General features: G+C 36.4%; 1 protein-coding gene across 3 annotated transcripts; it reads right to left on the bottom strand.

Annotated features, from left to right (window-relative positions):
* Window positions 1–5,415: 5,415 nt before the first annotated feature.
* LOC123526286 (uncharacterized) lies at window positions 5,416–19,141 on the bottom strand. Of its 3 annotated transcripts, none has more exons than XM_045305377.2 (3): window positions 18,982–19,141; window positions 13,594–18,166; window positions 5,416–8,741 (listed from the first exon to the last, which is right to left on the bottom strand). In XM_045305377.2, the coding sequence occupies exon 2, from the start codon at window positions 18,045–18,047 to the stop codon at window positions 16,485–16,487; it is 1,563 nt and encodes a 520-aa protein (XP_045161312.1). In that variant the 5' UTR covers window positions 18,048–18,166; window positions 18,982–19,141; the 3' UTR covers window positions 5,416–8,741; window positions 13,594–16,484. The 3 variants fall into 3 exon arrangements, with proteins under 3 accessions (XP_045161312.1, XP_045161313.1, XP_053378878.1); XM_045305378.2 differs by having other exon boundaries at window positions 19,012–19,140; XM_053522903.1 differs by lacking the exon at window positions 13,594–18,166 and having other exon boundaries at window positions 18,982–19,006.
* Between the last annotated feature and the right edge of the window lie 1,843 nt (window positions 19,142–20,984).

The following is a 20,984-nucleotide window of genomic DNA, read 5'->3' on the forward strand; positions in this document are numbered from 1 at the left end:
TTTTTGTATTTTGTTGTTTTTAATAGCTCACATAAGCACATGGTACACTGGTTGACTTTTTCTAAGGATCATTGAATGTCTTCCGTCCATGTTGTTTGTCAACATTTTAGCAGCGACCAAATACATTATTTATAGCTTTCAGATCTCTGTCAAATTCGATTTTATTCTAGATCTTTCTTTCAAGAGAAATTGCTTCAGATTTACCAAAATAATGCACTATTATTTAACCATGTTTACACTCAACCACCTTCATTTCTTCACCAGTCATAATCATAACTGAAATTAATGTGACTGTATAATCTAAAGTTAGACTATGGGCTAGATTGGAGTTGTTGGTCCAAATGTATGTACCACTAATACGAGGGGAATTTAGAAAATTTTGAGACTGTCCATATAAAATGTAGAAAAACCAATATTTTAACATATTGCATACATCAGTCCCTCAAAAATGTGTTGTTTCTTAAAATATTCACCTTTAAAAGAAAGTTTTCTATTCGAGCTATCCATGGCTTGCGAGCTGGAGTGTAATCTGTCATTATTATGCTATGCAGACTCTGATGCAATGCACTACTAAGGGCACTTCTGGAACTGTAGCACTTTTTTCAGCAAAGGGCAAGAGGAAAAATTACAAGGGCTTAGTTTGAGCAAATATGGAGGGTGCGGCCTTGCTTGCACCTGCTGGTTCTGTAAGTACTGCTGTACAATATTGCTCTTGTGTTCAGACGTATTGTCTTTAGTAGATGCACTGTTAAGCAATTTATGGGCGATGTTTAACATAATGTTTTCTGCTGACTTTTGAACCTTATCCCTGTAAAACGTTCCAGTAATAGATCTGGCGGGTGCATTGGGTGTTTGTACAAAAGGGATTTTCGAATTGAAGAAAATAGTGTACAGAACCTTATTGCAACTTAGAGCTTTTCATTATTTGGTCATTCTTGCCGTTTCCTAACAAATTTTCTAACCTACTGGTTTTAGCTTACCTGAGTACAAAGTGCTCATGGTGAGCTATTGTGATCACGCTGTGTCCGTCTTGCATCCGTCCATTGTCAACAATTTCTTTAAACAACATCTTGAAAACCACTGAATGGAAACTTTACACAAACGATCTCTGGGTGGCCGCTTTGAGAGTTGTTAATACCCTGCCACAAGTGGTGGGGAGTTATAGGAATGGTCTCCGTTTGTTCGTCCGTCCGTCCTTTAGTCCGTCCGTTTGACCGTAACACTTTCGTGTCCGCTCCATACCTCCTAAACCGCTTGAAGGATTTTCGTAAAACTTTGGTCAAATGACCAACTCATCAAGACGATGTGCAGCATTTATGAGTCGGCTCAAGGTCAAGGTCACAACTCAAGGTCAAAGGTTTTAGCCTTCCATTTCGTGTCCGCTCAGTATCTCCTAAACACCTTGAAGGAGTTTTATAAAACTTTGGTCAAATGATCACCTATCCAAGACAATATGAGGAACTCATGAGTCAGCCATGTTGGCTTAAGGTCAAGGTCAGGGTCAAAGGTTTGAGCCTTCCATTTTGTGTCTGCTCTGTATCTCAAAATCCGTTGAAGGATTCATATGAAACCTGGGTCAAATGATCATCTTTCCAAGAAGATATGCAGAACTCATGAGTCGGGCATGCCGGCTCAAGGTCAAGGTCACAACTTGGGGTCAAATGTTTGAGCCTTCCATTTTGTGTCCCCTAAACCCCTTTAAGGATTTTCTTCAAACTTGGGTCAAATGATCACCTCATCAAGGACTCATGAGTCAGCCATGTCAACTCAAGGTCAAGGTCACAACTCAAGGTCATAGTTTTTAGCTCTGTATCTCCTAAACCCCGTGAAGGATGTTCACAAAACTTTGGTCAAATGATCTCATCAAGACGATGTGCAGAATTCATGAATCAGCCATGTCAGTTCAAGGTCAGGGTCACAGCTCAAGGTGAAAGGTTTACCCTTCTACTATCCATGTGGACTATCAACAGTGGCGGGGGATTACGCTGTCTTTCAAACTGCCTTGTTCAAATAGCAGGGGCGTCGGAAGTGGGGCCGCAGGGGCCGCGGTCGCGGCCCCAATAATTTGCCCCAAAACGATTTTTATAATATTCTATTATAGTTCTGGTTCATTGAACAAATGGGTCACTATAATTAAAAACAGACTTTAGAAATCTTCTCTGAAGTGATTATAGCTAGAGCTTTGATATTTGGCTTACGATATCAGGGTATGACTTTCTACCATAATTGCTCAAAATATTACCAAAGGGTCAGAAATTGCTGTCCCGGAGTGTGAGATGTATGCTATTTATGTTTATATATATGAAATTTTGAAAATCTTCTCCGAATCCAAGATTCTTGGACTCTAGATATTTCCTTATTGAATACCATTGCCAGCCAATAAACAGTCTTTTCATGGGAAAAATCGCCGTTATCAGTTGTTAATTCTTGCAGAATATGCTTGGCTGATCTTTTTCAAAGAATAACGCATCTTTATTTAGGACTTCATTTCCTTCCTAATTGGAGCCTCCAAGCTTACGGTGAAATAACACCAGTGTGTTCTAGAGTGGCATGTTTAAACGCCTTAATCGCAACTATAACAAAACCGTTTGTGTTGAAACTTACAATGTACATGATGTTGAAAACCACATGAAAAATATCGTGTTTGTACCGGCGATGATTTCTACGGAAGCGCGTTAGTCTGAAAGTCTCAATTCTCCCGGTGTTTCATAATAAATTATTTACCCTCCAACGCCAACCAAAACAAGAGCACCGCCTTGCGGGTGCTGACGCTCATCTGATTTTTTTTTGTGTAATAGAAATATTGTCCTACCCATGATTTTCTAAGTCTAAAAAGGGCCATCATTCTTGCAAAAAGCAGGATAGAGTTATGTTTCTTGATGTTCAGTGTCCACATATGATGGTGAAAAACTGTTGCAAGTTTTAAAGCAATAGGTTTGATAGTTTATGAGAAAAGTGGACTTAAACATAATACTCAAGCAAGAAAATGATTTTCTAAGTCCAAAAGGGGCAATAATTATTGCAAAAAGCAGGATGGAGTTATGTTGCTTGCTGTACAGGGTCAGCTTATGATGGTGAACATGTGTTGCAAGTTTCAAAGCAATAGCTTTGATAGTTTAAGAGAAAAAGTTGACCTAAACATAAAACTTAACCAAGAAATCTGATATTTTCTAAGTCCAAAAGGGGCCATAAATCTTGCAAAAAGCAGGATGGAGTTATGTTTCTTGCTGTACAGGGTCAACTTATGATGGTGAACAAGTGTTGCAAGTATTAAAGCAATAGCTTTGACAGTTTAGGAGAAAAGTTGACCTAAACATAAAACTTAACCAAGAAATCTGATATTTTCTAAGTACAAAAGGGGCCATAAATCTTACAAAAATCAAGATGGAGTTATGTTTCTTGCTATACAGGGTCAGCTTATGATGGTGAACAAGTATTCCAAGTTTCAAAGCAATAGCTTTGATAGTTTAGGAGAAAAGCTGACCTAAACATAAAACTTAACCAAGAAAACTGATTTTCTAAGTCCAAAGGGGCAATAATTCTTGCAAAAAGCAAGATGGAATTATGTTTCTTGATGTACAGGTCTGCTATGATGGTGAACAAGTATTCCAAGTTTCAAAGCAATAGCTTTGATAGTTTAGGAGAAAAGTTGTTCTAAACATAAAACTTAACCAAGAAATCTGATATTTTCTAAGTACAAAAGGGGCCATAAATCTTGCAAAAATCAAGATGGAGTTATGTTTCTTGCTATACAGGGTCAGCTTATGATGGTGAACAAGTATTCCAAGTTTCAAAGCAATAGCTTTGAAAGTTTAGGAGAAAAGCTGACCTAAACATAAAACTTAACCAGGCAACGCCGACGCAGACGCCGACGCCGACGCCGACGCCGACAACCGCTCAAGTGATGACAATAACTCATCATTTTTTTTTCAAAAAATCAGATGAGCTAAAAATAATTATACAGAATATGTTAGCATAAAAACCCTAGATTAAATTATCTGCAATATCGAGCGATATGTCCTAAGTTTAGTGCCGTTGATTTATTATTATATCCGGAAACAGCCGATTTCATTTTGTTTTCTCTATGCGCTCTTCATTTCTTCACCAGTCATTACCATACACAGAATATAACCATTAAATTTCATTCGTGTGTTGGTCCAGAATCATTTGCTCTTGTTGTTTTTTTTAAAGTGCTGTATATTTCACTTACGATGACATTTATTTTATTTATTTATTTATTTGTTGGATTTAACGTCACACCGACACAATTATAGGTCATATGGCGACTCTCCAGGTTTTATGGTGGAGGAAGACCCTAGGTGCCCCTTCCTGCATTATTTCATCACGAGCGGGCACCTGGGTAGAACCACCGACCTCCCGTAATCCACATAATCCAGCTGGATGGCTTCCTCAGATACAATGACATTTAAGAGGGATTGTCGGTTAAAATGGGTTCAGTGATGAGAGCCGAGGCGATTTTGTAACGACAGATACACCTACGTACGGACAAACGGACACAAACAATAGATGTCTTTTTTTGTATTAGACACGTGTTGAAGGCATGACATTAAACTTCACTCTAAGAAGTGGTTGGGGTCAAATGTGCACATTCACAGGCAGACGAAATATTTTCATGGTAATCTATTGAACTGTCGACCATTGAAACTAGCTTGCTAAGATCGTGAATTATGTAAGTTAGTTTTTAGCTCATCTGATTTTTGGGGGGGGGAATGATGAGTTATGTCATCACTTGATCGGTGTCGGCGTCGCCTTTGCCTGGTTAAGTTTTATGTTTAGGTCAGCTTTTCTCCTAAACTATCAAAGCTATTGCTTTGAAACTTGCAACACATGTTCACCATCATAAACTGACCCTGTACAGCAAGAAACATAACTCTTTCCTGCTTTTTGCAAGAATTATGGCCCGTTTTGGACTGAGAGAATCAGATGTTTTGGTTAAAACTTGTGTTTATGTCAGCTTTTCTCCTAAACTATCAAAGCTATTGCTTTAAAACTTGCAACACTTGTTCATCATTACAAGCTGACCCCATACATTAAGAAACATTACTCCATCCTGATTTTTGCAAGAATTATGGCCCCTTTTGGACTTAGAAAATATCTGATTTCTTGGTTAAGTTCTTCTAAACTATCGAAGCTATTGCTTTAAAACTTGCATCAGTTGTTAACCATCATAAGCTGACTCTGTATATCAAGAAACATAACTCCATCCTGCTTTTTGTAAGAATTATTACCCTTTTTGAACTTAGAAAATCATGGGTAGGACAATATTTCTATTATACAGAGACAAAAAATCAGATGAGCGTCTGCACCCGCAAGGCGGTGCTCTTGTTTCTCTTATTTTTCTGGAAATAATCTTACAACTTCTTATTCTATTACTCAAAAGACAAATTTATCCCGTACAATGTACTCAATATTTATTTCTATAATACATATAACATGATTATAAAGCTTGTAATGTATATTATTGCACTGCATATACGTCTAACATTTACTTTCAAAGTTCCTTAATCTATACAAACAGAACCAGAAACATTACTAAGGCCGATGTTTATGTGAACTTACAGTAAGACATAAGAAATAGTAACAAAGATATGACAGAAAGACAAAGGTTGCCACACTTCGGTGACCTTGACCTTGGGTATAATGAGATATAATAAGATATATAAGCAATAGAAACAAAGAAAAACAAAGGTTTCCGAAAACCTTTAGCCAAGAAAGCTCACGCAAACGCCGGGGCGAGTAGAATAGCACCCCTATTCTCCGGATGGTGGAGCTACAAATGAATATGCAATAAAATGATGATAAGCTTTGCATCGAGAAATATGCACTCGTGTTCTCACGGAAAATATTATTGCACCGCATATATAGTGCAAAATCTCAACTGAAGAATTCGCGCATATTTCTCAATACAAATGTGATATTCCTTTAATGCACACTTGCAGAATAGCATTCTATGTCAGGACAAGATCATATTCATAATCCCTTGGAGATTGAAATATTGGCCGCAAAATTGTTTATGTGAAAAAGATAGCTTTCGTAAATGAACTAAATATCAGAGCGTACGAAAAGTTTGCCTATTCTACAGCTATAACTTTAGTCGTTTTGAATTTTGCCAGTGTCAAATTTAATAAATCTACATAATTTGTTTTACTTCTCAAATTAATAAATATCACCAAAAAAAGTAATATATATTAATATTTATATTGAAAGGTAGCAAAAATTGCGAAAATCTGACGTTTATAACAAAAATGCCCTTATTGACCTTTGACCTTGTGCTGTGACCTTACTAAGATTCTTGGAAGGCGACAGCCCCCTGAAGTTTTTCCACTTTTCATAAAGTTAACAATGAACATGGCTGTCATAACTTTATCATGACATCACAGTACATTAAGGGCTCTAACTGACCAAACAGAGAGCTGCATTTTCAAGTACCTGCCAGTTTCCACTTTGGTATAACGAAGTATATTTACAATGAACATATAGTGACTTTAGAAATAAATATCACACTATTTTGGAAATCAAATTAAGAGTTTTCACTGCACATGCCCCAGATCATGCTACAAACAGTAAAACTTTGAAGTTTCATTGAAATTTTATATCTATTTAATACCTTTATTTTAGTTAAAAGTTTGAGATTTTACACAGGGAGTCTACGATAAAGTCCGAGTAAAATGTAATCATTACCCAAGTGAAATAAGTATCATTCCGCAATGTTTTGGACATGTTAAAATTATGAAACACAAAATGCCATCAAAAGGCAATTTCTAGGCCTCTTTTTCGGGTATATTGGCAGACTAAAACAATACATTAGCATTGATTATCACTATATAGGGTCAAATAGAGCAAATCAGTTTGTACATCAAATGACACTAAAACTAAATATTTTAATATTTTAAGGCCAATTCGTAGCAAAAACCATACAGAACAAAGTATTTTTGCAGCCATTCTGTTTATTTTACACAATAGAAAAACAAAATTACTGGCGTTTCTTCCATGTCATTGACATCACACATGTCAAATATCCATGATTCAGTCACCTTCAAAAACCTTTTGATCTTTTCCATCTAGGCTTGAGGCAACCGAGTTAGTTTTTATGTCTGACTGGCTCAGATGTGTGGTTTGAATCATGGATTCCATTTCAATGCGCTTTGCAGCACTTCCAGTATCTGCCTTTTTGTTTGAAGTCTTTCGTGAAATCGAGGAGGTTGTAGAAACCGACAGTCTATCTTTGTCTCCAAGGAAAGGTTTTAGATAGGTCCTGCGCAATGTCCTCCTGAACCTTCTGTTGAAAAAGGTGTAGATATAGAAGTTGGCATGGAAGGACAGAACCAAAAGAAGTTCATAAACTAATTGGATAGCTCTGTTTGTTTCCAAGTTGATGCCTTTGCCTTGATTAGCTGCCTTGTCTATAGCATTGTACAAAAGAAATATTCCATACGGTATTTCCGGTACAAGAAAAACTATAACCACCGCGATAACAATGATAGAAATACGTCTATTTTCTTCCTTCCGTCTTGAAATTTGTGATTTGCTGCTATCCATTCTGCGCAGATTTCTCTCACCTAAACGTAGACGAAGGATAAAAAGTATAGTAAACACCACTAGCGTAACACATGGTATCAAATGCCGAATGAAAAATGCCATCCATAGATAGATACATCCGCCTCCGCAGCCTTCCTCCTTCAGTTCCCATTGACAGAGGCCCCCTGCCGCTTTTTCTCCGAAAAGATGATACACATGTAAAATTGGGGAAATAAGTACAATACCCACACAGCAAATTACGGTTCTTGGTAAATTCAACAGAACCTGTGACCGATATGGGTATGTTATAGATATATATCGTTGAATTCCAAGAAATAGAGTGAGAAATATCGACATTGAATGAAATGATTTTGACAGAAAGTACTTTGAAATCATGAAACCATTGCAGAGATCTTGCGTTAGTTCACTTCCGCCTACCGGTTCCTGCCCTTGGCTAGGCTGGGAACCATCATAAAAGGAGTTATTTCCTCCATTTTCATATTGACTCGGTGTAGATTGTTCACTGCTGGTATAACTTGTGCTGTAACCGTAATCGTAGTCACCATATGGTGGAACATACTTCAAGTAGACCATGATATAGGACGGCAGAGTCACCAGTCCGGTAAGCGAGTCTGAAATTGCAATGGCGGCAAGAATTATATTTGTTGTATTGCGCATCTTTCTGCGCAGCAGAACTGATATCACAACGAGGTTGACGAGGAATGTAAATATGACCAAGAATTCCCAAACATACAAATAAAATGGTTTTTCAAATGTATAACCAGGATACATGTATACATCCCCGTAGCTATAGTCGTAGTCAGACTCATTATTGTCATAGAGGCCCTGTGTGGTTAAACCTGTCCGGTTTGGCAGGTTCAATGTTGTTTGCGAACTTCCTGTAATGCCAGACAACTTAGAACCGGTACTCGACCACATATTGATAGTTTTTGTAGTTTGTTTGACGGATGTTACGCTATTTTTTGTTACACTTGTACTTGGAGACTTCTCGTCAGTTACAGTTATACCAGTGACTGCTTGTGTAGAGATGCATGGCACGTTAGCTATATGTTCCGTATATCATCAGTTGTACTTGCATGTACAATATAGTTCGTATAAACGAGGAAAAGAAGTTTGATTTGCATTCATACACTTGCCGACTTCACCGTCATAATATGTCGTTTTAGCCCCTGTCTACCAGACTGAAAATAAAAGAAAGAAAGGTAAATAATAATCAATATTTTTACTGAAACATGAAAAGTGTATTTAAGTGAAACTGTATTGTTTCATACCTCTTTTGAACCAGTGTTAAACAATAAACGATTAACTTTCAATTTCTTAACGGCTGTGTTAAATTCAGTTTTCAAAATATTAAGCGATTTATTACGTGACCCATTAACCGATTTATTATGTTCCAATAGCGTGTTGTACAATACAATACGATACGAAACAATACGACGATACGATACGATACGATACGATACGATACAATACAATACAATACAATTTATTTGCATTAAACATAATATGCAATGTTTATTGCAACATAACATACAGTTTGAGCAATTTAGCAATTGTTTCATACATTTTGGAATTACAAAAGTTATCAATAAAACAAACTAATATTTTTCCATCTTAATTATACCCCCATCACCCCAAGCTCGTTTTCAGTACGTTCTAAAAAATGTAGCCGAACGGGCTTAAACTGTGTGGCAACGGAACAGACGTAGTAGCGAAGATCTACTGTCTGTCTAAGAACTTTATGGACTGGCTCGGACGGGGTTGAACGGGAATGGTGTTCAAGAACTTTGAGCCTACTCAAAATATTCTGCCGATCATTCCGTCCTACAGTTAGACGGACTGACAACGTACTTAAAACGAGATGGACGTACTAAGAACTGAACCGCCGTACTTCGATCGTACTAGAGACGTGGTATGACGTAATGCGATCGGGCGTCAATTTTAGTGCGTGTGCACACCGTCCGGATCCATTTGTAGCTCGTTTAACCTGTTCACAGAAAGACTTAACTCGACTGCATTACATCCTTTGTGCGTCGTTATTCCGTCTGAATACGATCAAAATAAAATACTAAGTTTGCAATACGTTTCTAAACAGTTCTAAGAGTTTGCAATACGTTCTCAGTACGCTCCGCACGCTTTTAGTACGTTTAGTACGTTTATTCACAGTTCCTATGTAACGTCGGACCCTAACACAAGTTAGGGTATAAATACATGCTGTTGCCGTACAGGTACAATATTTGGGCACAAGGTTTAGCCAAGTTTATGCCTTTGCTTTTTTCTTTGGTTTCTGACTCTGTCCTCTTCATCCTCGGACTTGGAGACGGAGTCGTCAGAAGGTTGAAGGAATAAATTGAGACGCTCATCCTCTCGACTTTCACGTTCAGAGGCTGACTGAATATACTCTGTATCGGCTTCTGTGAGACATTTGTCTTTTACTGCTTTAACACTTTACACCCCGTTTCTGTTTGGCTTCACTTTTCTTTGTAGCCATATTGATACTTGCCTATTGCTGTGGATTTTTTTTTGTGTTTTGAGAGGTTGAAGAGACAAACAAGAATGAGAACTGGACGAAACGTGATGGCTTTAATAGCCGACGGGCTTAAACGTGATTACAATTTACGTTCTGAACGTACTAGGGAGAGATGAGGACGTAATCGGAACGAGTTGAACTGTCTGTGAACGAGTTGGTCGAGTTAACAACTAGTTAGAACGTATGTCGACGTACTCGGAACGAATTTAGACTAGTTACGGACTTCTTTTATCTGAACACAGACGGACTTAGACTGCCTACAAATGATTTCCACATGAGGTGAACAGGCATTTTTTCCGAACTGAACTTACTATAAACGGACTTCATACGGGATAAAGACGCGATGGACGTATCGAGAACTGTTTAAGAACTAACTATGATCGCATTATGGATATTCTCCGGCCAAAGTACAAACGTTCTAGCCAGATCGCAACCCGTTTTACAATATATTAGGACGGGTTGGGACGTTTTGAGAACTAGTTTGGTGTGATGGGGGCTTAGGAATGAATAAATTTGTGATGTGATACCTTTTGTTTGCAAAGTATATAAATTTCGCAATGTTGCAAATAATCTTTTTGGAGGTAGCTGACATAACAGCATCAAATTTATGAAGGGCTAACCAATGGAGATAATAAGGGACCGGCATTATATACAGTCACTCAATATCTGCGTACATCCAACAGGGGCGATTTAATATTTTCCGGTTTCGACAATTTGAATCATGTCCTGTGAGGATAAAGGCAGTTCAGTAATGACATCTAGATAGTTTTCCGATACGAAGTTATGCTTAAAATGCAGTATGATTTCAAACGACTATAGAGTTATTTATATTAGAGTATCATGACAACGTATGCATCAATAATCCGCTGTTTTTAATTGTATTAAAAGGGATGTCAATTTAAAATTGTTCATTCCAAAGATATATCAGTCTTATTTGGAAAGCCCAGTTTTTTTGGGCTTTTTTTTCGATTATATGTTTGCCCTTGATCTGTGACTATTTTAAAGCGTATTTTTTCTTTGTACGGGATGGATTATTAAGTACACTATTTTAACATTGATATTTTTCTGTAGACATTGAGTGGTAAACAGCCTAGTTCGCCATAGAGTGCTGATAGTTAAATTACACAATCATGAGTTTGCCTGATTTTGTAAACAATGTCTACAAAGTATTGTCTTTCACATGATCGTTGGCTAGGAAAAAAAGAAAAACAATAGATGTCATCTCCTCTGTAAGTCCTCCACATTCTTGGTCAAGTGATTGTCAAGTTACTGATCGGAAACTGTGATTCATGTTCAGGTCCCTGTGATCTTGATCTTTGATAGAGTGATCGCATAAACACTAGAGGTCATCTACTCCGTAAGCCCTGTCATCATATGAAGTTTGAAGATTCTAGATACTAGACAGACTGGCGGATGGTCCCCGTGACCTTGATCTTTGATCGAGCATTCCGAATCAGTAGAGATCATCCACTTTTCATGACCAATCATCCTATGAAGTTTCAATATTCTGGGTTAAGTGGTTCTAATCGACTGTGTGGACTTTGCTACGCAGTACATATTATTACGTTCAATCTTTGAAAAAGAGTTATTTGACAGTCGGAAATATTTCATCATTTTTAAAGCAGATAGGAATTTATCAAAACATCCGACATTTTATATTTTTATTTACATCTTTTGCAATGTTCTTCTGTTTGCAGTTGATATTTAAACATATACGTAAAAACATTTTAACATGAATGATTTTAGATATGCTTTACATTTTAACATAAATGATTTTAGATATGCTTTACATTTTAACATAAATGATTTTAGATATGCTTTACATTAAACATAATCGGCTTTTCATTTTTACATGGATGATTTTAGGTATGCTTTACATTTTTACATAAATGTTTATGCTTTACAATTGGCGTTTGCAATATGACTTCTTCTCGGCGATATATGACCATTTTGTGACGATTCACCGTAAAACTTAACTAACTAACTCACTCACTCACTCACTCACTCAAGTGGTTCTCAAGTTATTGATCGGAAACGGTTTTACACGTCCAGGCTCCTTCGACCTTTAAACGAGTAATCTCAAATCAATAGGGATTATCTACTTTGTAAGTCTTATCACAAGGTTCTGGATCAAAGGATTCTTAAGTTATCGGAAACGGCTTTCCCTGTTCTGGCCCCTATAATCTTGACCTTTGATCGACATTATTATTTGACCAATATGCTTCTTAAATGACACGTTTTTAGACATACCACAAATTACATGTGAAGGTCGGCTAAGTTTTCCTTTGATTTAAGTACAAGCTTTTAGACGCTTCTAAATCCAAATTTGGCACGAACTTTTATAAATGTCTAATACCGACTTTCACGTCTTTCGTATTTCTTAATGTCAAATATATATATAAAGTTTAACATAAACTTTTGAGATACATGTAATTCATATAAATTATAAACGAGCTGCTGCAATGTAAACAGTTATTATACTTGTGAAACACTTCAAATGCAAATGTGTTTCCGTTAGATAAAATCGTTCCTGAATTGCTTTACAAATATATGTTGTTTAAGTACATTGCATTGCAAATGAGTGTAGTTTGCTATAAACTTGCTTATATACAGCGACAATTAAGAAGGGTAGGGCCACACTGTGATAGTTGATCCAAAACAAACTATCCTCTGTCTTCACAATCACATGTGATAATACTGAATGGGTATTCAACATAAGTTCTTAAACTATCCTGTATTTATAATTATTGCATCCCAAATGGACAGTAATAAAAGTCTTGCATTTGAATTCTTTGAGTGTTACCAATGTTCTAAGAATTGTAAGATGTGAATATTTTGTAACGTTTACCTCTTCGAGTAATTAGGATATTTTGTGTGCAAGGCTTTCTATAACTATAAAACAGTTCTATAAAAGAATGATACAGCCTGCATCCCTGATTTAAGTAAAATCATGTAGCTTGTGTCCATGTTCTAATTAAGAAAATAAAAACTTAACAATTCTACATAAGAATCGTGTAGCCTGCATCCCTGTTCTGGTTAAAACAATATATGATTACCAAATCTATAAAAAATAGTCATGAGGCGTGCATACCTGTTCTGGTTTAAAAAATATATAACTACCAAAATCTATAAAAATAATCATGTGGCGTGCATCCCTGTTCTGGTTAAAACAATACATAACTATCAAATCTATAAAAAAAAATCATGTGGCGTGCATACCTGTTCTGGTTAAAACAATATATAACTATCAAATCTATAAAAAAAATAATCATGTGGCGTGCATACCTGTTCTGGTTAAAACAATATATAACTACCAAATCTATAAAAATAATCATGTGGTGTGTAAACCTGTTCTGGTTAAAACAATATATAACTACCAAATCTATAAAAAAATAATTATGTGGCGTGCATCCCTGCACTTACTTAAAAATGAAAATTTACCAATTCTATACAACAATCATATAGCACGCATCTTTGCTCTAACTGAAGTAATAAAAACTTACCAATTCTTTTAAAGAATAATGTAGCCTGTATCCCTGCTCAGATTAAAACATGTCAGTATAAAGCCCTACTGTTTATCGAATTAAGTGTTTTGTTTTGAAAGCTGTCTTTATATTATATGTTACTATATTATGAATATTTTTAAGCACTTGATATGCGGAAACAAATACATTGTAGTTGTTTGGATAGTACAGAGATATACGTAAATACTTTTATGACGTAATATGAATAATCAAATAAGTGAAAACATCCTTTGGAAGCAAAGAAGGCAACAAGAAACATAATGGCAGACTCGGTTTAACTGAGTCTGTTCACGACAGGTAATGAAATGTGCAACACCCGTCACGCCCCTAGCACCGGCTTAAAGCCCTGCTTCGCGGCTATTCAAATTCTATTGTGCATGTAACCCATGATTACAATAGGTAACAGTTAACGGCCGCGCGCCACACTTTATCACGCAAAACCACATGTATTTTATATGGAATCTTACAAAAAATAGACTCTATTTTGACAGGCGTCACTGTTCATAGTCAGGATTTTCATGCTTTTTCAGTGACAATGGAAGGTTAAAAGGTAGGACTGGAGCAGGGCTTTAAGCGGAATAATATTATAGTCCAATTGAATATTCTCCATGATCCCGAAGAACCAGAAATTATAACGAAACTTACGAAACGGTGCCTTTTAAGGTGTTGTTATGTTGAGACCGGGCAGTTTTGCTCTCACGTCCAGAGAGTGATTAATTAACCAATATAAAAGTGTAGCTTACATTTTCAGGTATATGCTTCATAAACAGTTAAAGTTACAGCTATCTCGCGTCTCTTATCCCGTACATGAACCGGAATTTGTATTTAAAGCTCACAAAACATGTATTATTACTATTATCTAAAATTGATAAACCTATTTCATAACAGTGATTTGTTTTCGTTAATTTTATCTATTATGCAATTATTTAGATGTAGATCATATCTCACTCACACAAGGGCGGTAGTTTGAACATGGTTTTGAACAATGTAAGTATAATGACAGAACTATATTCTTTCGACCAAAATCGTCGGGCAAAATCGCCATTTTAATTTTGATTTCGGAACATTACACATTTTTGTTTTGAAATGTTATTTTTATTCTAACGAAATTATCCTGAAACGGGCTGGTTAAAGCTCAAAATTATCTTTAAGAACTGTTTAGTAACCAAGGTGCCTAAATTTTACAATTAAAATATCCTTTCAATATCGCTTCTGGCGATTAGTTACAAACAAATCAAGATATTTTGAAAATTAAATTAAAAAATGACGCAAATGGTAGCGTCCTTTTACACGAAATAGCAGAGGAAAAGCCTTGTTCCGAAATATGTTTATTTATTTTCAAGTTGGTTAATAAGTAGAAAACCGACTGATGATCGATTCATTATTTTATTGAATTATTAGATGTATAATTATTTAATTATCTGATGGTGCGGCAATTTTCCTTTGGTCTTTTCAACATGATAAACATGGCAACACCCAAAAATAGATAAAAAATGTGCACACTTTTCCACTACTTTTAGTATCAAGGCGTAGCTTATAAAATATTTGTTTAAGTTGCATGACGCTCCTTTATATGATAACCATAAATACTGCGTGATGCGACAATCTGTCTAGTCACGGTTCTAAAGAGTCCGGTGGTCCCTGTTCAAAGGTGATCTCTTTTCAGGTGGTCTCTGGTCACAGATTGTTCCAGGTCACAGGTGGTCTCTGTTCACAGGTGCTCCCTGTCCACAGTTGGTCCCTGATCCCAGATATTCTCTGTTCACATAGTGCTCCTTGTCCACAGTTGGTCCATGATCAAAGATGGTCCCTGTTCACAGATGTTCCTTGTTCACAGGTGGTCCCTGTTCATATGAGGTATCTATTCACAGGTGCTCTCTGTCCACAATTGGTCCCTGATCACAAGTGGTCCCTGTTCACATGTGGTCTCTGTTCACAGGTGGTCCCTGTTCACATGTGATCTCTGTTCACCGGTGGTCTCTGATCACCAATTGTTCCTGATAACTGGTGATCTCTGTTCACATGTGGTTCCGGACCACAGGTGGGCCCTGTTCACTCGTGGTCTCTGATAACAGATGGTTCCTGGTCACAGTTTGTCCCTTACCATAGGTGGTCTCTCATCACAGGTGGTTCCTGTTTACAGGTGGTCTCTGTTTAAAGTTTTCCCTGATCATAGGTAGTCCCTGTTCTCAGGAGGTCTCTAGCACGTATTTATCTACGCGGAAATTCTGTCTGGGCTAATGGTCTTTATTTGCAAGAACAGGATAAAATAAACTTTGTATGTTTAATTAGGGCCTTTACGGTCAGGTAGTGTATGTTGACAGTTGGTCTTGAGCACAGGCTATGCTTTAGACAGAAAGTATACAGATGATCTTTATTCACATTTTATAAACTAGTAAACTGGAAAAAAAATAATTCGGAAATAAAACTCATGCCAGATGGTCTCTGTACAGAGATTGTCTTTAGCACAGTTTTGACTGTAGTTATAAACAGTTTTTCGAAGATTGATGCTTTTGGAGATGTTTCTCGATAGGGCTTACAACGTATTTTTTCTTTGGCTAGAACATCCGTGCCCCGTAAATATATACAGTCTGGTTGTCAATTATTTGATAATGTTGATAACTTGTAACATTTTTTTCTGGGGTTCAAAGAGGGCACGAATATCTAAAATAAAACAAGAAAATAATTAGTTATTAATGCTTTTTATTTAAATGTTGTCCATGCAATTAACAGTTAAAGAACTGAAACTGTTACATTATCTTTCGCTTTAAATATCGGGGTCTCCACAACAGATGTTGCTATGTATTGTACAATGCATAGCGAAAATCTACCGCGTCCATTAGAGGCGGCTAATTTTCTTCGAATTTTCATCACAAATTGCAGTCACCTTCAAAAACAGTTAGATCTTTCTCAACTAAGCTTGAGGCAGCTGAATTAGTTTGTATTTCTGGTTGGCCTGGTGGTGAAGTGTTAATCATAGAATGCATTTCAAGCTGCGTTATAGCGCTTCCGGTATCTGTCTTCCTGTTTGAAGTCCTGCGTGAAACTGACGAGGTTGTGGAAACCGACAGTCTATCTGTATCACCGAGGAATCGCCTAACAGGTTTGAGATAGGTCCTGAAAAGTGTCTTCCGGAATCTTCTGTTGAAAAAGGTGTAGACATAAAAGTTGGCGTGAAAAGACAGGACCAGAAGAAGTTCATAAACTAAATGAAGAGCTCTGTTTGTTTCTAAATTCATGCCTCTGCCTTGATTGGTTGCCTTGTCTATAGCATTGTACAAAAGCAATATTCCATACGGTATTTCCGGTATCAGAAAAACTAAAACCACTGCTGTAACAATGATAGAAATACGTCGATTTTCTTCCTTCCGTCTCGAAATTTGTGATTTGCTACTATCCATTCGGCACAGATTTCTCTCCCCTGATCTCAATTGAAGAATGAAAAGTGTGGTAAGTATTACAAGCGCGACACAGGGTATCAAATGACGTATGAAAAATGTAATGAATAAATACATGCATCCGCCTCCGCAGCCTTTCTCCGTCAGTTCCCATTGACACTTGCCATCAAATGCTCTTTCTCCGAGAAGATGATACACATGTAAAATTGGGGAAATAAGTACAATAGCCACACAGCAAATTACGATTTTTGGTAAATTCAACAGAAGTTGGGACCGATATGGGTATCTTATTGATATATATCGCTGAATAGCAAGAAATAAAGTGAGAAATATCGACATTGAATGGAACGACTTGGACAAAAAGTACTTTGAAATCATGTAACCATTGCAAAGATCTTTCGTTAGTTCACATCCGCCCACTGGTTCCTGCGTCTGGGTATCATCATAAAAGGAGTCACTAGTATATCCTCCACTTTCATATTGACCTGGAGTAGATTGTTCACTGCTGTAATCGTAGTCACCATATGGTGGAACATACTTCAAGTAGACCATGATATAAGACGGCAGAGTCACGAGTCCGGTAAGCGAGTCTGAAATTGCAATGGCGGCAAGGACTATATTCGTAGCATTGCGCACCTTTCTGCGCAGCAGAACTGATATCACAATGAGGTTGACGAGGAATGTAAATATAACCAAGAATTCCCAAACATACAAATAAAATGGTTTTTCAAATGTATAAGCAGCATATATGTAGTTATCCCCATAGTCAAAAGTATATATATCATATTCATTGTAGTGGTCACTTTGTATGGTAAAACCTAACCAGTTCGTGAGGTTCTCCGTTGATTGGGAACTGCCTGTAATGCCAGACAATTTAGAACCGGTACTCAACCACTCATTGGTAGTTGTTATAGTTTGATCAACGGTTGTTATGTCATTCGGAGTTACACTTGTCCTTAGAGACGTCTCGCCGGTAACAGTTACATCGGTGGCTGCTTCTGAAGAGATGTTAAACACGTAAGTTATATTTTCCATGTTTAATAACACATTACAGTTCCTAATAAAAGGCTGAAAGGATATGGCATTGTATTCATTCACATGTCGATTCCACCCTCATAATTGAGCGTCAGGGACACACTGTTGTTGGTTTAGCACTGAAAACAAAGAGTTAACTTTATTATAAATACGACATATAGCGGTCATTCTCCGATAACTTATACGTTTACGCTCTGCCTAAAAGTTCTATGCAGTTACATTTCTTCATGCATTTTATTGATATTATCTATTTATTAAAATCACTCGACTGTTTAAAATAGAAGAAGAAAAAAGTCCAAAACAGAATTTAAGGTATTAGATACAATAAAATAGGACTATGATAGTAGATCAAACATTCTTATGTACTATGTTAGAGAAACACCTAGGAAAATATAATTGTTAGGCTATGGACCGCAACTGTAAAGCGCGAACTATTTTCGTGTTAAAATAAAACAATAATACTTATCTTTCTGATTTTTAGTTTCCCAAAATGAAGTGCATATTGATACTACAAATGTCATACTGTGATGAAAGCAAAACAGGAAAGGATAAGAATGAAAGACAAGTCTTATAGAATTTTTCTCCTTAGCGGGCAAAATATAACTATATGAGTATATCGAACTAAAATCTGTAACGGGGCTAGAAATATAGTCTTAAAATGTGTAAGAAAAAATATGAATCATTACTGCTGAAAAAAAAGGGATGGGGGGGGGGGGGGGGGGGGGGGGGGGGGGGGAGCAATTATGTTGAAGAGTATTTTATCAGTGCATAAAATGCAGGCTGTTGTTTGACTTGAAAAAATTGTTCAAACTTGTGCTAATTATTTTGACTCAAAACATTACGGAAAACTCTATTTTTATCGTCATTACATTGTTTTGTGCTAGAAAGTAAGTAAAAAAAATTAAAAAGGTTAAATAAAAGAAAGAATAGTTACCAGAGTTATAAAACTATGATGTATCCTTACATTAAACACACGCATTTACATGCAGTAATAAAAGCAGTCCTCCTGTTCCTATTCGAAAAGTTATGATGGTATCTATATAATGTTAACATCCTCTATATACTTGTAAATATCCCGCAGTCGCGGAAACAAACGTTATATTAGTTTGAAATCTAACGGAAATACTAAGAAAATATCCTTAAAATAGAAAGAAGCCTATATCTTTCCAATATATATATAGATGTAGTGACTAACTGGGTTAATTTTAGTTGATACCTGTTACACAGAATATGGTTGTAAGTGCAAAATTTTATGAAACATTGGACTATTTTAATGTATATTATTTGTATTTGCTAAGTTCTTGATCTGTCTTTTATAATATCTGTCGGCTATTTTCATTGGTTTTATTTAAGACATGAAATCCTGTTGGTCCGAGTAGTTTATTTAACGACGAGCAAGAGTTTTCGCGCCAATTCTTGAAAATTCTTGAGTTCGTGTCAAGTTCTCGTGCAAAATTATTATGGATATGATATGAGCCGCGCCATGAGAAAACCAACATAGTGGGTTTGCGACCAGCATGGATCCAGACCAGCCTGCACATCCGCGTAGTCTGGTCAGGATCCATGCTGTTCGCTAACAGTTTCTCCAATTTCAATAGGCTTTAAAAGCAAACAGCATGGAGCCTGACCAGACTGCGCAGATGCGCAGGCTGGTCTGGATCCATGCTGGCCGCAAACCCACTATGTTGGTTTTCTCATGGCACGGCTCAATTATGTTTAATTCATGCGCATTTTTCTAATCTCTTCTTTAATATTTGCAGAAGTACGACAAGAGACTATTTTAGGGGACTCCATTGTTAAGAATATTTCAACGATTGAGGGAGTAAAGTTACAGTCTTTCTCTAGTGCCACCATCGGAAAATTGTCCTTTCTGGTCGACCAAAAAGAAAGTTGATTTAAATGATAGTCATTTTATCGTTATTCATGTTGGTTCAAATAATATTTAGTAATCGTCAGTGATTACATTCTATGTCATCAGATTTTACCAATATAATAGCTGCCATCAGACATGAAATTCCTACAATAAAAAATCATTGTATCTTCAATTCTTCCTCGACTGGTGGATCATACTATATATGATATCAAAATAAAGGAGTTAAACCATTTCCTTGAAGATGTTTTGGCTGCTGAGCTGAACTGTAAGTTCAACTGTTCCTATCGTCCTTTTTGTTCCAAGGGCAAGTAAAATAAATCTGTTGCAAAATTAGAAGGGGGTCTATATTTGAATTCCGAAAGCTCTAATCGCCTAAGAATTTCTTTTTGTGGGTAATTTCTACCTTGCCAACATAATCATCCATAAGTTCATTTAAGTTCAGCAGTTTTCTTATTAAATAAGTATGGATTCATTTTATAAGAGTTAACATGTCTTTGTCAAATTACAGATACATGAAAAAATTTCTGTTATTTAAGATAAGATGGATGTTATACCAGAATCTCATTGCTTATTTTATCATTTAATGCAGTTTGCTATTTTTGTTGCCTTTTTGCTTATTCTTATTTATGCGTGTTTTGTTGTTTTGGTTTTGCTTTGCATTGACTGTTGATTGGCGGGTTATTTGAGATTTTGTTTTATAATTAAGGTTCAAATTATTTGATTGACATTTGGACTTAAGTTTAACAAATGTAACAAGTCATTCATTAATTCATTCATTAAATCTTATTAATATAGTTGACGTCTGTCTTATTCTTTTTATGCAAGGAGTTATTTGGACTATTTTAATGTATCTAATTGAGGAGGACAGCAGTTCCCTTTTTGTATTCGCTTGATATAATCTAGCCGATAAAGCACTGATAACGTAAAGTATTTTCATAACTCTTCATTAAGCTCTTTATATTACATGAACTGTAGAAATATCATTGTAATCATTCCATAAGTAGCCCATCACACCTATAATTACAAGAATATATGAGACAGCGCCCTTTACAATTACTGGATAG

This window comes from Mercenaria mercenaria, chromosome 14 (genome assembly GCF_021730395.1).
Source record: "Mercenaria mercenaria strain notata chromosome 14, MADL_Memer_1, whole genome shotgun sequence".
NCBI lineage: Eukaryota > Metazoa > Mollusca > Bivalvia > Venerida > Veneridae > Mercenaria > Mercenaria mercenaria.